Below are 14,801 nucleotides of genomic sequence, written 5' to 3' on the forward strand. Positions count from 1 at the left end.
CTGCCGATAGCAAGTCAATATCCCATCATTCTTTGATCCAGGATTTGCTTGCCGCACTTCAACTTCCAAGAAGGATAGTGATCATTAAGTTGAGAGCGCATACTAACGCCAAAGACCCGGTCACAGAAGGCAATGCTATGGCAGATGCAGCTGCAAAAACTGTGGGGCAACTGCATAATCGAGCAGATCTATCTATGATGATGATGTCCACCCCATCCCTACTGTCAAATGGACTCTTAGGCACGTAACAGGACCAAGCCTCTGAGAATGAAATAGATTTTTGGGCTAGCAGAGGTTTGACATAAGACAAACATAGTCTTATGCCACAGGCTGTTGCCGTATTATTCATTCAAAATTTTCATAGTGTGGGTCACAAGGGGAAACATTTGGTGGAGCAGGAGAAGTGCAAACGGTTTTGTGTGTGGTTTCTACATGATTTGGTACAGGAAATTTTGGGAAGATGTCTTACTTGTTTACAGTACAACCATGGGAATGGCCAGCACGAGAAACATGAACATTTAACGCCCCCTGAGGCACGATTCACACATTTACAAATATATTTTACACATCTCCCCAAATCAAAAGGAGATAAATTGTTGGTGGTGGTAGACAGATTTTCAGGGTGGCCCGAAACTTTCCAATGTAGGTCAAGGTTTTATGTAAGGAAATCATTCCCAGATGGGGTTGTCCCCTAGTGAAAGAGAGTGATCAAGGCCTGGCCTTCACTGCAGCAGTGACCCAAGGGGTTTCAGATGCATTGAGCATTCAATGGAAGCTCCATATCCCTGATCACCCTTGGTTTGGAGAACCTACAGTGATCGTGGCCATTACACGGGCAGCCATTCTTACTGAAGGATCAGGCACCTGGATCCATGCATCAAGAGTCAAAAGGATTTCCCAAGACGGGAGACACAATCAAGCTGATCCAACAACAGGAGAAGGAGCCAAGAACTTTGCTGCCCATCCTATTGGATCCCCGTGAAGACTAGAAGAATATGATTATTATCTTATCAGTAGTGACTATTATCATTGTCCCAGTCTGGTTTCTATTGGAAAGTTCATATGATGAAAAGGGACCAGTTGTTCAGGGATTCCCAGGGATTTCAGGATGGGTGGGAGGTTGTACCTCATCACAACCGGATAAGAATAGGACATGCACTATATTAACATGGAGCAGTTTATTTGAATCATATTTGGTGAAAGAGAAGTGGCAAACCCAAAACACATATCATACCCTCTCATGGTCAATGTCAGATAGAAATTAGTACTAATTAAACCTCACGTGTTGTAGTGGAGGGATATGTAATGAAGGTCAAAATTGTACATGGAGTGAGGGAGCCATTTTAGAGGTTCAAAATAGGGGCCAAACAGTCATTAATTTCAAATGTGCCTTACCTGTTAACACGCTCCATAAAATGGGAAGCAAGGATATAACAGAGGTGTTAAAAAGGGAACGAAAGAGATCTATAACTGAGAATATGTCATTACTGAAGTTCAAATATAAGTATGCTAAATTCTCAGGTTTCAAAAGTTGTTGGGTTTGTAGTATGCTCCACCCTGAAACTATGAACATACCCATATATGCAGCACCCTTAAATGTCACACCTATGTAACCTCTCAAACATAGGTGTTATTAACTAATGTTACCACCCAACCTAAATTTGGGGTATTGGGGGTCCTCATGAGGCCCAAATGGTGTTTTCATATGGGTAAGGGGTCAAGAAAAGGAGAATAGTTTTGCAGTAAATCTAAATGAAATATTACTGGAAAGGAACCTACAGACGGTTCTTTATACAAATAAATACAACTAAGAAAGAATGGGAGAAATATATTAAAAATATCACTGACCACCCGAAACATTATAGATTAGGACGAGTTTTTATTAACTTAGCCCTAGCAGGTCACCCAACTCCAAAGTAAGCAGAGCATGGAAAAGCCAATCGGTAGCTTTTACACAGGGAGTCCAAGTGTGCTGTGGGAAAGTTTATCACCCATGGATTCCTTGGGATCAGGAGGGTTGGTGCTACCTGGCCACTTTGGTACCAGTAATGGATGTTATGGGAGGAAAACATAGTGATGCCCTATTGGCCAGTAATCATCCTTGGTATCCTTTGAAACATAGACATGGGAGAGATTTGTTCAAGGTAGAAGACCAGGCTTGATCATAGTTTCCTGCATGGACTGGATGGGGAGTAGAATTGATGAGGAGACTTAATAGCTACTCACTTATTATGGTTCAAATAATAAATGAAACACAAGCCGTAATAAACCTTATTAATGTTCAGTTACGAGCCTTAAGAAAACAGGTGCTTAATAACAAAATGAAGGTAGAACAAATCGGTGCAGCACTGACTGAGCTTTGTGAATCCACTACTGATTATAAAAGCTGTACCTAGATACACAACACGACCGCCAGATTACTATGATATGTTAATAAACATAGGGAAAAGGTAGAGGAACTTCAGGTTGAAGCTAGAAATATAGCAGAGGATGGGTGGAATCCCTTTAAGGGCATAGGAAATGGATCCTGGTTTGGGGAGATATTCAGCAGCTTTAGTAAAATAGCCTCCCTCCTGATTATGGTTTTCTTACTGATTTTTATGGGATATCTATTGTACCGATTGGTTATGTGTATCAGAATGAGAATTAAAGAGGAGGAGGAGATGTTCTTGCTTCAACAATATAAGGAAATGCGTGGATTTGAGGCAACAGAGGGGGGAAATCAATAAAGAGTGTTATCACAACGTGATAAAAGAGGGGACTGAAAGGACAAAAAATGGTAACATAACCTACTCCATTTTGTGATACAATATGCTTGCTTAACACATATATATATATATATATATATATATATATATATATATATATATATATATATATATATGAACTTTGTACATGCTAAGAAAAGTGTTTATGCAAGCTGTAACTCTAGTCTGGGTGTTAGGCCAAATATGTTGTGTAAACATGACCACAGACTTGGGTGAAAGACAGATGTCATGCAAGTAGTTATTGCGCTAAGGTAAAGAAATTATGCATATATCTGATTGGATGGTATGAAAGTTTGTCATCTAGGGTCTGCCCGGAGACTACAGAATTATAAATACTCTGATGTAACGGCAATAAAGCTTAAGTGTTTGCAACGTACTTTGGTGTTGTGTGCATTCATTTCCCGAGCTCGTAGCTGTTGTCCAGGTGTGACCAGTGGTACAAGAGGGGGCCCCCAAGGAACAGGAGAAGACCACCATACCTTTGACGTGGTGTCAGAAGTGGGATAATTGCCAAGGTAAGTGAGAGTCTTTTATTGTTAAATACTTTCCTTACTGAGGTCATTATTCCGAATTTAAGCAAAATTTGGTGGGTGGAGTTTCGGAGCGAGAGTAAGGGAGTTTTGGAGCGAGAGTAAGGGACTCTCGGCTCTGGAAATAGTACCGGACACACATACACTTTGATGATTATGGCTTACAACAAGTAAAAACGCAATATTCAGTAACTCAGAAAATTAGAATATTATATAAGACCAATAAAAAAAGGATTTTTAATACAGAAATGTTGGCTTTCTGAAATGTATGTCTATGTACAGTATAGTATGCACTCAATACTTGGTCTGGGCTCCTTTTGCATGAATTCCTGCATCAATGCGATGTGGTATGGAGGCGATCAGCCTGTGGCACTGTGGAGGTGTTATGGAAGTCCAGGTTGCTTTGACAGCGGCCTTCAGCTCGTCTGCATTGTTGGGTCTAGTGTCTCTCATCTTCCTCTTGACAATACCCCACATATTCTCTATGGGGTTTAGGTCAGGCAAGTTTGCTGGCCAATAAAGCACAGTGATACCATGATCATGAAACCAGGTATTGGTACTTTTGGCAATGTGGGCAGGTGCCAAGTCCTGCTAAAAGTTGAAATCAGCATCTCCATAAAGCTGGTCAGCAGAGGGAAGCATGAAGTGCTCTATAATTATTATTATTATAATTATTATTACTATAATTTCCTGGTTGAGGGCTGCATTGACTTTAGACTTGATAAAACACAGTGGACCAACACCAGCAGATGACATGGCTCCCAAAATCATCAATGACTGTGGAAACTTCACACTGGACCTCATACAACTTGGATTCTGTGCCTCTCCACTCTTCCTCCAGACTCTGGGACCTTGATTTCCAAATGAAATATAAAATTTACTTTGGACCACTGAGCAACAGTCCAGTCCTTTTTCTCCTTAGCCCAGGTAAGATGCTTCTGACATTGTCTCTGGTTCAGGAGTGGCTTAACACAATGCGACAGTTGTATCCCATGTCCTGGATACGCATGTGTTTGGTGACTCTTGAAGAACTGACAGCAGCTGTAGTCCATTCCTTGCAAATCTTCCCTAAATTCTCGAATGGTTTTTGCTTCATAATCCTCTCAAGGCTGCAGTTATCCCTGTTGTTTGTGCACCTTTTTCTACCACACTTTTTCCTTCCACTCAATTATCCATTAATATGCTTGGATACAGCATATGTGGAGGGTGTCAATGACTGTCTTCTGGACAATTGTCAAGTCAGCAGTCTTTCCCATGATTGTGTAACCTACTGAACCAGACTGAGAGACCATTTAAAAGTTGAGGAAACCTTTACAGGTGTTTTGCGTTAATCAGCTGATTAGAGTGTGACAACATGGGGTTTATTTACTAAAGCTGGAGAGTCCAAAATCAGGCTCCCTTCTGCATAGAAACCAATCAGCTTCCAGATTTCATTGCCAAAGCTTCATTGAACAAGCTGAGGTTAGAAGCTGATTGGTTTCTATGCAGAAGGGAGTCTGATTTTGGACTCTCCAGCTTTAGTAAATAAACCCCCATGAGTCTACAATATTGAACTTTTCACAATATTCTATTTTTCTGAGATACTGAATTTTGAGTATTCACTAGCTGTAAACCATAATCATCAATATTAAAATAAAGAAATGCTTGAAATATATCACTCTGTGTGTAATGAATCTATATAATATAGGAGTTTTACTTTTTGAATTGAATTACTGAAATAAATTAACTTTTTGATGATATTCTAATTTACTGAGATGCACCTGTATAGTAAATCCTTCCCAAGTAAGCCTAAACACTTGTAGTAATTAAATACTAAATATTCAGATTGCCATTCATGACATCTATTCTTTAACCTTTGAGAAAAAAAATTGATACTTTTTTAAAATTAAAACAAAAGGGTACAAATGAGTCCATTCATTATGTGGATAGCATATGGACATCAAAAGCAAAAGAAGCCAAAGACATTAGCCATTCCCAACCCAAAAGCAACCATTCAATATGGCGTCTCACCTTGTTCTTCCGCAGTGACTGGGGACCTGAAACAGAAAAGGAGAATTCAGTCAGTGAAAATGTTAACTACATATTCCTGTACTGAATGGACCATAATTTGGATTTACCAGTGACCTTGTCTCATCTTATGAGAGAAAGGTTGTCACCTAAGATCATTAAGGACCCATGTGCAATAATTCAACATCTTATTGTGCATCGAAATAGCCTAATCATTTCGAATGTGCATACCTTATTGCATAAAAAGCAGACATGATCATTTTTTCTTTTAGATCCACATACCCTGCTGGACACATATTTCCACATTACCTGTAGATCTGCAGTACCATACCGGCCCTGCTATACCTCAGATACAGAGGTGGTGCAAAACTGAAAAAAGCTCTCTTATGCCCTCCTTGGCTCTGATATACCAAATGACACAGCTGAGGCAAAGCTTAAGAGGAATTTTTGGACATATTATTTCACGATCGCCTGTTTGTTATCATTATATCATCCCAATTGTTCTTAGATTTCACATTTGCTTGTTGCCCCTATATAGTCACAATTGCCCCCATATAGTCACAATTGCCCATTGTTGCCCACATTTTGTCACATTTCATATATGCATATTGTCACTATTGGCTGTTTTTTCCCCATTCATTGTAATGCTTCCTTCCTACACATTGCCCATTTGGGAATTCGTGTATTGTCAGGATAACGATTATATTAAGACGTCACTGCTGCTCAGAGGATCATACAGCTATAATATTAGTTGCCTGTTGACCTGTCACAACCAAAGCGTCAGTATTATCCTAATGTTTTGCCCCCTCTATTAAATCAATGGGGTTTTTTTCATGCGGCACACAAACATGTGTTTCTTCCTCTGTGGCAATGTCCACTGCTATTAAACTCATCTTCAGTTTTCTTTAATTTACCAACATAATTGTACATAAAACATTCCAATAAAGAAAATCTTCTTTGTTTCCATTTTTCTGAACATTATTAGTATTTATTTATTTAATTTCATTATTTCTATTTAAAATAATTTTGCTGTACAGAGGACATTGGGGGTGTTAACAAAATAATCTGACCCAGGTGCCATTTATGCTAGGTACGCCAATGACTATTGGTCAACCCTACCTTAAAGTGGTTGAAAAACCTCAGACATGAAATATGAACAAAGCACATCCTTCTATAATGTGTGCTTGCCTCTATCCAAAGCACTGAGTGTGATTTCTCCCTGCTGCTGTTATCTGCATGAGTCATTTCTGTCAGGTTTTCCTGACATCAAGAGATAAAAAGGTGATGGGTGAGGAGAGCTCCAGCATACAGCCTACGATTGATATCCTCAAATCTGCAAGTTATGTGTACTGTGTGAATGTGGGAGGGGGTGTCCCTTGCCTTCAATCAGGGCTAAGAGCTGTCCTCACTAAGACCTGCACTGTGAGACTTCAGCTCCCTGACCTCTACTTTTCAGAGCCGAGAGATCCTGTGTAAATTCTGTATTCTGAACTGATGTAGAAGAGAGACGGCTACAGATAAAAAGGTACAACTAATGTAGAAGGATCTTACTCATTTCTGTGTATCATATGATGCTAGTCATTTCATTGGGAGTATGTGAGAGGTTTTCAACCACTTTAACATAATGCAGCTGTGTAAATTACCCTCATACTATCATTATTTTAAAAAAAAGAGGAAAGTACTTTTTTCAATTTGCTCATTCTCCTTTAATATGTCTTTTTGTAGGGTTGATGCATAAAATGGTTGATACTACTGTGTGAGTAAACGTTCATTTTGGCAAACAACACGTCCACTTTAATTCTGCTGGCTGATCATCCAGAATTTCACCTTCAACACTTTATTGTCCTTGAGTTTGAAAAAAAAATTAATTCATTATTTCTGCGGAGCTTGAAATTTTATCTCGACGGCTGAAAAATAGTTTGATGGTTTCTTTTTTTCTTCCTCATCTTGAGTGGTGCATAACCCCAAGAGAGAATGAGGGGCATGCTGTGACTTAGAGATGTTAATGGTTTGTTAATGAGCTGATAATGCAACCTGGGTGGGAACCAAGAATTGTAACCATTCCTGAGATACAGAGATGTAGCAGACATAGATTCGGCTTATTTTCCGACCATACATTCCAGACGACAGTAGAGCATAGATACTCATCTAACTGTCTGTATCAGAGATACTGAATTTTATTGATGGACTGAGGTAGGATGATGCTTAGAATGTATCATCTTTAATGCTGGTTACTTTACTTCATATAGTCTGCATGAATAAATCCCTCCCTGACACAATATACAACAGTATCATTTTTCAAAAAAAGGTACATTTTTAATCATTTTTTATCATTAAAAGCCATTGTTGAGCTCCAGTCCACTGACTTTTCAAAGCTGAGATGATGATGTCATCTGATACAAGCAGGAAGAAGACTAAAGGGAGATATACTAAAACTGGTGCACACAGAATCTCATGCAGCTGTGCAAAGTAATCAATCAGCTTTTTGGTTTGTCAAAGCTTAAAGAATACGTAAATCTTCACCATGTAAAACAACCCATTCAGTTTAAAATAGAATTGCAAGGCAAAACATTTATGTATACATATAAAAACATTACAAATACCATTTTGTACATACACTCTGTTCTCAGCTGCATAAGGGAAGAGAAACAACAGAACACTGAACTCCCCAGTGAATTGCTGTGCAGAGGGGGTGTGCCACCAAAAGCCTGATCACTGGACAAGGTCCCAGCACTAACCATGCTGTGCTCTCCTGCCTAGTGTGGTCAGTTTTTAATAGGAAAGCAGAGAGACTGGCAAGAACACTAGGGATTTTACACAAAGAAAGAATACAAAGGGAACAGGATACATTTTCATACAAGTACGTGGTACAGCAGGCACATATCAGAAGTATGAAATGTTGGGTTTACATATCCTTTAATTCATCAAGTTGAAATTGAAAGCTGATGGGTTACTATAAGCTGTACCAGATTCTGTGTGCACCAGTTTTAGTAAACCTCCCCTACAGGGTGAAAGGCTGCAGCAGGGGCTGATCTTCATTAGATATTTGTGAACAGAACCAAGAGCTGCACAGGCACCAGGATTTGTCATCTCTGAACTTGCATCAAAATCCAGGAAGTAGATGATGACCCTGTCTCAATAAAGATGGTGCCCTCTTTCAGCAGGATAATGCACCCTGCCACACTGCAAAAATGGTTCAAGAATGGTTTACGAAACACAACGAATTTGAGGTGTTGACTTGGCCTCCAAATTTTCCAGATCTCAATCCAGCATCTATGGGCTGTGCTGAAAAAACAAGTCTAAATCATGGAGACCCCACCTCCCAACTTACATTACTTAAAGGATCTGCTACTGACGGCCTTGAAGCTGATACCACAGCTTACCTTCAGAGGTCTAGTGGTGTCCATGCCTAAATGGGTCAGAGCTGTTTGGTGGCTAAAAGGGGACTTGCTCAATATTAGGTGGGTCATCATAATGTTATGGCTGATCAATGTAAGTATGTCTAGAAGGCATAATAAAAGCAAAAAAGTCCCCTCATACCTCCAAAGGCAGTGGTATATGAATGTCAATAGGTGCGATTTCATCTACTTTAAGAGCTAGTTCATACTAGATGCAGTCCAGTGCATTTTTTTTTCTGTATCAAAAATGCATGCACAGTGTTTTCCATGTATTCCAATGGCCCTAGTTCACACTAGTGCAGTCAGTTCCAGTCAGTTTCCGGTGCAGAAAAAAAAAGTAGAACATGCTGCATTTTTTCTGCACAGAACTTTACTGGAACATAGCAAACTGCATCAAAACTGCACTCGAACGGAGTGTGGTGTGAAATGTGAGCAAAAACGTATCTGGAATGCATCGGGAGTGCATTTTTGGGTGTGAACTGCCCCCAAAATACAAAGGTAAATTCAGAAAACATGGGTGATAAAATAAAGCATGCATAATGATTGCTAGTGGATGTTTTCATGGTCTGCAAATATTGTAGAAATATTATTTTTTGAACAAAGATTTAGCTGTATATAACCTTTGTGAGACCAACTGGCATGTCTGGAGGACAAAATATGGGGAAACAGGTGTCCACTGTAAGATTTACTGTATCCATTATAAGATCTCCCCTTGGCCCCATTGTAAGATCTGGGCTCTCTTGCAGAGCCAAGGCTTCAAGCAGAAACCTCACATCTATCACACTTCCAGGTGTGTTGGATACCTGATCTGTGCCCCCCCACTGTTGTTCCATCTGCTGGTCCCTGTTATATAGGGGCTGGCGGATAAATTAACATTGTGCGGTGTAGGATACTGGCATCCAACACGTGCTGGGTATGATTACGTTACAAGCCATAGTATTGACAAGACAAAAATGACTGGAGGTAAAAAAAATCACTGATATTGTTTAAAAAAAACATACAACTTTCAGAATAGTGAGCACTCACACAAAGATGCCATTTAAGATCAATAGGTTAAACAAGATATGCCTTTTTTGGGATTTGCTGCTAGGTGTAGGATATTGTCATTTTATATATATATATATATACACATACAGTATATATTTTTACAATATCCTACACCAGCGTTTCTCAACTTTTTTCAGTCAAGGCACCCTTTAAAATTATGGACAGTCCCAAGGAACTCCTTAAAATTGTGGACAGTCTTGAGCCACTCCTAGACTGTCCAAAATTTTAAAAGGGCGCCCCATTCTAAAATGTGAAAAACTATTCTAATAGTTTTATATAATGCAGCAACATCCGCACACATAGGACACTCAACATTAGAGGTGATTTATTCTTCCAAAGTAAATACACTTTTGCACACTGGTACTGACTAGTATTCCAGTGTTTCTCTTGTCCCTGAGTTTTCTGCATCACTGAGCTGATGTGACCCCAGCACTGATGGAGAGGGACAGGGGAGGGTCAAACTAGGATGCTGTGCAAGCAACCGACATACTCCTTATCAACTGATGATGTCATTGGTTGTCAGGATGCAGGCGGCTAGAAGATGGTAATGGTGCACAATGAAAACCTGTGGCTTTGTGTTACTAAATGGCAGGCTTGTTCCACCCGCCGGTTTTGGCAAATTTTAGATATTTTGCCAAGGCACCCCTGAAGAAACCTCAAGGCACCCCAGGGTGCCTGGGCACCCTGGTTGAGAAATGTTGTCCTACACTAGGCTCTCCCAGATGGTGGCAGCCACCTGGAAATAGCTACAACTAGGAACAGGAAGTTGTAGTGTATAAGGTGGACTAATGTGGTATCCTATTCTTGATGCAAGGCAAGACAAATGTTTACCGATTATTACTGGATCTAGCTACAAACCCCATGGGGTTGATTTACTAAAACTGGAAAGTGCTACATCTGGTGCACCTCTGCATAGAAAACCAATCAGCTTCCAGGGTTTTTTGTCAAATCTTAATTAAACAAGTTGAAGTTAGGCTGCTTTCACACTGAGCCATTTTTCTATTGCTTTTGCATTAAAAAAAGTGGAAGAAAAACGTGTGACCATATATTCCTATGGAACTCTTCACACTGATCAGTTGTAGGTCAGGTGTGATTTTAAAAATCTTGCTTGCTGCGTTTTTGGTGCAGTAAAGATAAAGCACCAAAAACACACCTCCCCATTGAAAACAATGGAAAATGCAGCATAAAACACATCATGGTGCGGCTTTTGAATTACATGTCATGTTAAAAACACACAGCAAATGCAGTAAAAAAATGCATATGTATTTTTGTCGCAGATCAGTGTGAAAGTAGCCTTAGAAGAAGGGGAGGACTGACAACTCATGGGGCCCCCGGGCAATAGGGGATCATAGGGCCCCTGTGTCCTTGCCCAAACTCAAAAAAGCCTATGAAAAAGGTACCAGAGGCATCTCATGGGGCCCCCTACTGACCCCAGGCCCTCGGCCAGTGCCCGAGTTTCCAAATGGTCAGTACACCCCTGCTTAGAAGGTGATTGGCTACCATGCACAGCTGCACCAGATTTTGCACTTTCCAGTTTTAGTAAATCAACCCCCCTATATGTTGTTAAGGTGATGGTAGGTGAAGCCAGGACCCCAGGTCCAAAGGTCTTGCTGTGGAAGTCCCTAATGGACATAAGAATCTGGTGGATGATTAAGACCCAAACCAAAATATCTTCTCTGCGTGGCCTAACCCTTTAGGAATTAGACCAAGGGCCTTTAAATTTGATTCTTTGTACTAAATGTGCGCATGGCATCATTCACAAAATCAGGCCTGAATGATGGATAATGCTCTTATTTTTTGTTTGTTTTTGCAGAGAGCAAATTTAAGGTATTAGCTTGCTGAATTTTTGGAGGAAAATAATGAAGAATGCATTCTCTCATGTAGGCACAATGCCACCTTGTGGTCAATGTTGCACGAGTGGTGTTTCTCAACTTTTTTTTCAGTCAAGACACTTAAAAGTCTGCACAATCCCGAGGCACCTCTAAAATGTAAAAAATTTAACTAATAGTTATACATAATGCAGCAACATCCTCACACATAGGACACCCAACATTAGAAGTTATTTATTCTTCCAAAGAAAATACAGCTTTACACACTGGTGCTGAACTAGTATTTCAGTGTTTTTCTTCTCCCTCAATTTCTTTGCATCACTCAGCTAATGTGACCCCAGTGCTGACAGAGAGGGGCAAGCAAGGATGATGTATAGGCACCCGACATCTTCCTTATCAACGGATGGCATTACTGGTTGTTAGGATGCTGGTGGCTAGAAGGCTGTAATAGTGTAACTAAGGGACTGGCTTCATCCACAATTTTTAGGCATTTTGCTTAGGCACCTATGAAGAAACCGGAAGGTACCCAAGGGTGCCTAGGCACCCTGATTGGAAAAAAGCTAATCTAGACTACTTAAAGCAGAGCTCCACCCAAAGGGGAAGTTCCACTTTAAGTCTTTGTCTCCCTCTCCTCATTAAGGATTGGCACCTTTGGGGAGCGGGGGGGGGGGAGAGGGTACCCGAATTTGACAGGTACTTGCTCCTACTTCTGCTGCGATCGCCAAAGCGGAAGTTGTCCTCTCCCCTCCCTCCCCGTAGTCTTCTGGGACACGTGACAGGTCCCAGAAGACTACTGGGCCATTCACAAAGCGCAGCGCTTCTCGCGCATGCGTAGTTGGCACCCGGCTGTGAAGCTGCAATCTGTCACAGTCAGCTGTCCACACTGAAAATGCTGGCACCAGGGAGAGAAGACGGCCGGTGAAACCAGTGGTGGTGAAGACCCCGCTGGACCGAGGGACAGGTAAGTGATTGTATTTTAAATGTCAGCAGCTATACTTTTATATACAGCTGCTGACTTTTATATTTTTTTTTCAGCTGGAACTCCGCTTTAAGTGTTTCTCTGCTATTAGCCTGTGCTGATCTGCAAATCTGTTAGTCATATTGGACAATCACCAAATCAGTGACAAAAACATATACAGCAACTTTGACACTTTGAAGGCCATGTCATACTAGCTACTGTGTATCAGAGATTTGTAGCAGTTTACAGACCTCCCTGCTTATTTACTCTGGCAAATTGTAGCGGAATACAGAGTTGCTGCAGTGACTGACTACAGGCCAATCTATGCATCTACAAATCAATGGGGTGGTATGACCAGCATGGCCATCATAATAAGTACCTCCTAAAGCTGGCAATTCTGCAAAATTGCAGATCTAAGCCCAATCACTAAAATCCCATATAAGTGTTTAACATGTTTACTTAATTGTAAAAGATGGTTTTAGTCTTTTTAAATGAGTAGCTTTCATTAGAACAATATCAAGTGATCCTGCCACGAAGGTCCTTATTTATGAGATTTTTGTTATGAGGTGACAACTGTCTCCCAGTTGTGCTCCTGTGTTATCACCCCAACCCTATAATGCTATACATGCAGCCTGCAGGCCGTCTGTGTGTGGCCCACGAGCTATTGGGCACCAGTAAGGCAGCAGAGTGGCAGCGATTCCGGTCTTTTGAGCACTGTCTGTGTTCCAGCATCTGGAAGTGAAAGAAAACATGTACTATGAGACATAGAGATTTATCTCTGTCCACAGTACAAATAAAATCCCAACCTCACTGTCACTGACCACCAGAGAAGGGGGGTAAATTTCACTCTCACTGATCACCAATGCAGGAACTACTGACGCATACAAAAGAGCATGGGGTTGCTCATGTCCATAATGGGGATGATACTGTCACAACTTTAAATGATCCACAATGGCTCAAAATTGATATGGTCCAGAAATGTTTAGACAGAATAAAGGTGAATAGGGCACCTGGACCAGATGGCATACACCCACGGGTCCTAATAGAATAGAGCTCTGTCATTTCAGAGCCATTGTTCCTAATTTTGGGGGACTCTTTAATGACTGGCTTAGTACTACTGGATTGGAGTAAGGCCAAGGTGGTGCCAATATTTAAGAAGGGATCAAAGTCTTTACCAAGTAACTACAAACCTGTTAGTTTAACTTCTAAGATACTGGAGAGTTGAGTTAAAGACCACATAGATGAGTTCTTTGCTGGGAAAAATAAATGTTTTAAGTGACAGACTGCATGGATTCATGAAAGACAGGTCAGACAAATCTGATTTCTTTTTATGAGGAGGTGAGCAAAACCAAAAAAAGGAGTGACTGTGGATGTGGTATAATAATAAAAATGTGAAAAATATACAAATCACAAATAATAGCGCAAACCAAATCACACAACTAAATATAACTACCACCAAATAAGTGCATATTAATAGTGCAAACAAAAAAAATCAATAAATTGGGAATCTCAATATAGTCAATTCAGAAAAGTCCATATAAACATGATCCTCAGTAAATGAAGTAATGAGATCCTCCTTCATAAGCAATGTGGTATTCAGTGCTCAAAAACACCCCATCAAAATGCACACTCACCATGTGCTAGTAATTAACCAGCATGTCAGTATATATCCAGCATTCACCAAACATACTTCAAAGGACGATCCTCATGTGTTGGTAATTACTCAGCATACTACTGTGTATCCAGCATATCACCAAACAAACTCCAGAGAAGATCCTCTCATATCCAGATTAGCACATGTGGGTAAAGAAAATACTCGCCATAGTGCAGTATCATCCAACAAATTTATTGCCAAACAAACCCCCCTTAAAATCACACTCACAATGAGCAAATAAAAACAAGGCTTTTTGTTATATCAGAGCTCCAGTCTCTGCATCCTGTGTCTCACCAGCCAGCCCGCATTCAAGATGGTAGTAGTGCGATCACGTGATCCGGACATGTGCATCAGCATGAGTAGTGATGTCACAGGAAGGCCACATCCTGATGCGTTTCGTCCAATGACTTCTTCCGAGGGAATTCATTCAGGGTTTTTTTTTTTTTTTTGTGCTTAGCTGTGATTTGGCCTCAGCTAATCACATGACATGTGCATGTGATTAGCTGTGACCATTCACAGCTAGACACTAGTATACAATAAACCAGTAGCTGGTTCTTGTCAGCTCAGTAGATTGCTTTAAAAAAAGGCCTGGATTATTTCCTAAATGTAC

At 40.4% G+C, this 14,801-nt stretch overlaps 1 protein-coding gene across 12 annotated transcripts in view; it reads right to left on the bottom strand.

Moving 5' to 3' along the window:
- DGKI (diacylglycerol kinase iota) overlaps positions 1 to 14,801 on the bottom strand; it is a 461,291-nt gene that overhangs the window by 85,405 nt on the left and 361,085 nt on the right. For all 12 annotated transcript variants that reach the window (XM_089680693.1, XM_089680692.1, XM_089680689.1 and 9 more), the window contains one exon: positions 5,309 to 5,334. In XM_089680693.1, the coding sequence (XP_089536819.1) occupies positions 5,309 to 5,334 (26 nt within the window). The remainder of the gene's footprint in view (positions 1 to 5,308; positions 5,335 to 14,801) is intronic.

This window comes from Staurois parvus, unplaced genomic scaffold (assembly GCF_062004578.1).
Source record: "Staurois parvus isolate SC_StPar_1 unplaced genomic scaffold, SC_StPar_1.0 ptg000249l, whole genome shotgun sequence".
Lineage (NCBI taxonomy): Eukaryota > Metazoa > Chordata > Amphibia > Anura > Ranidae > Staurois > Staurois parvus.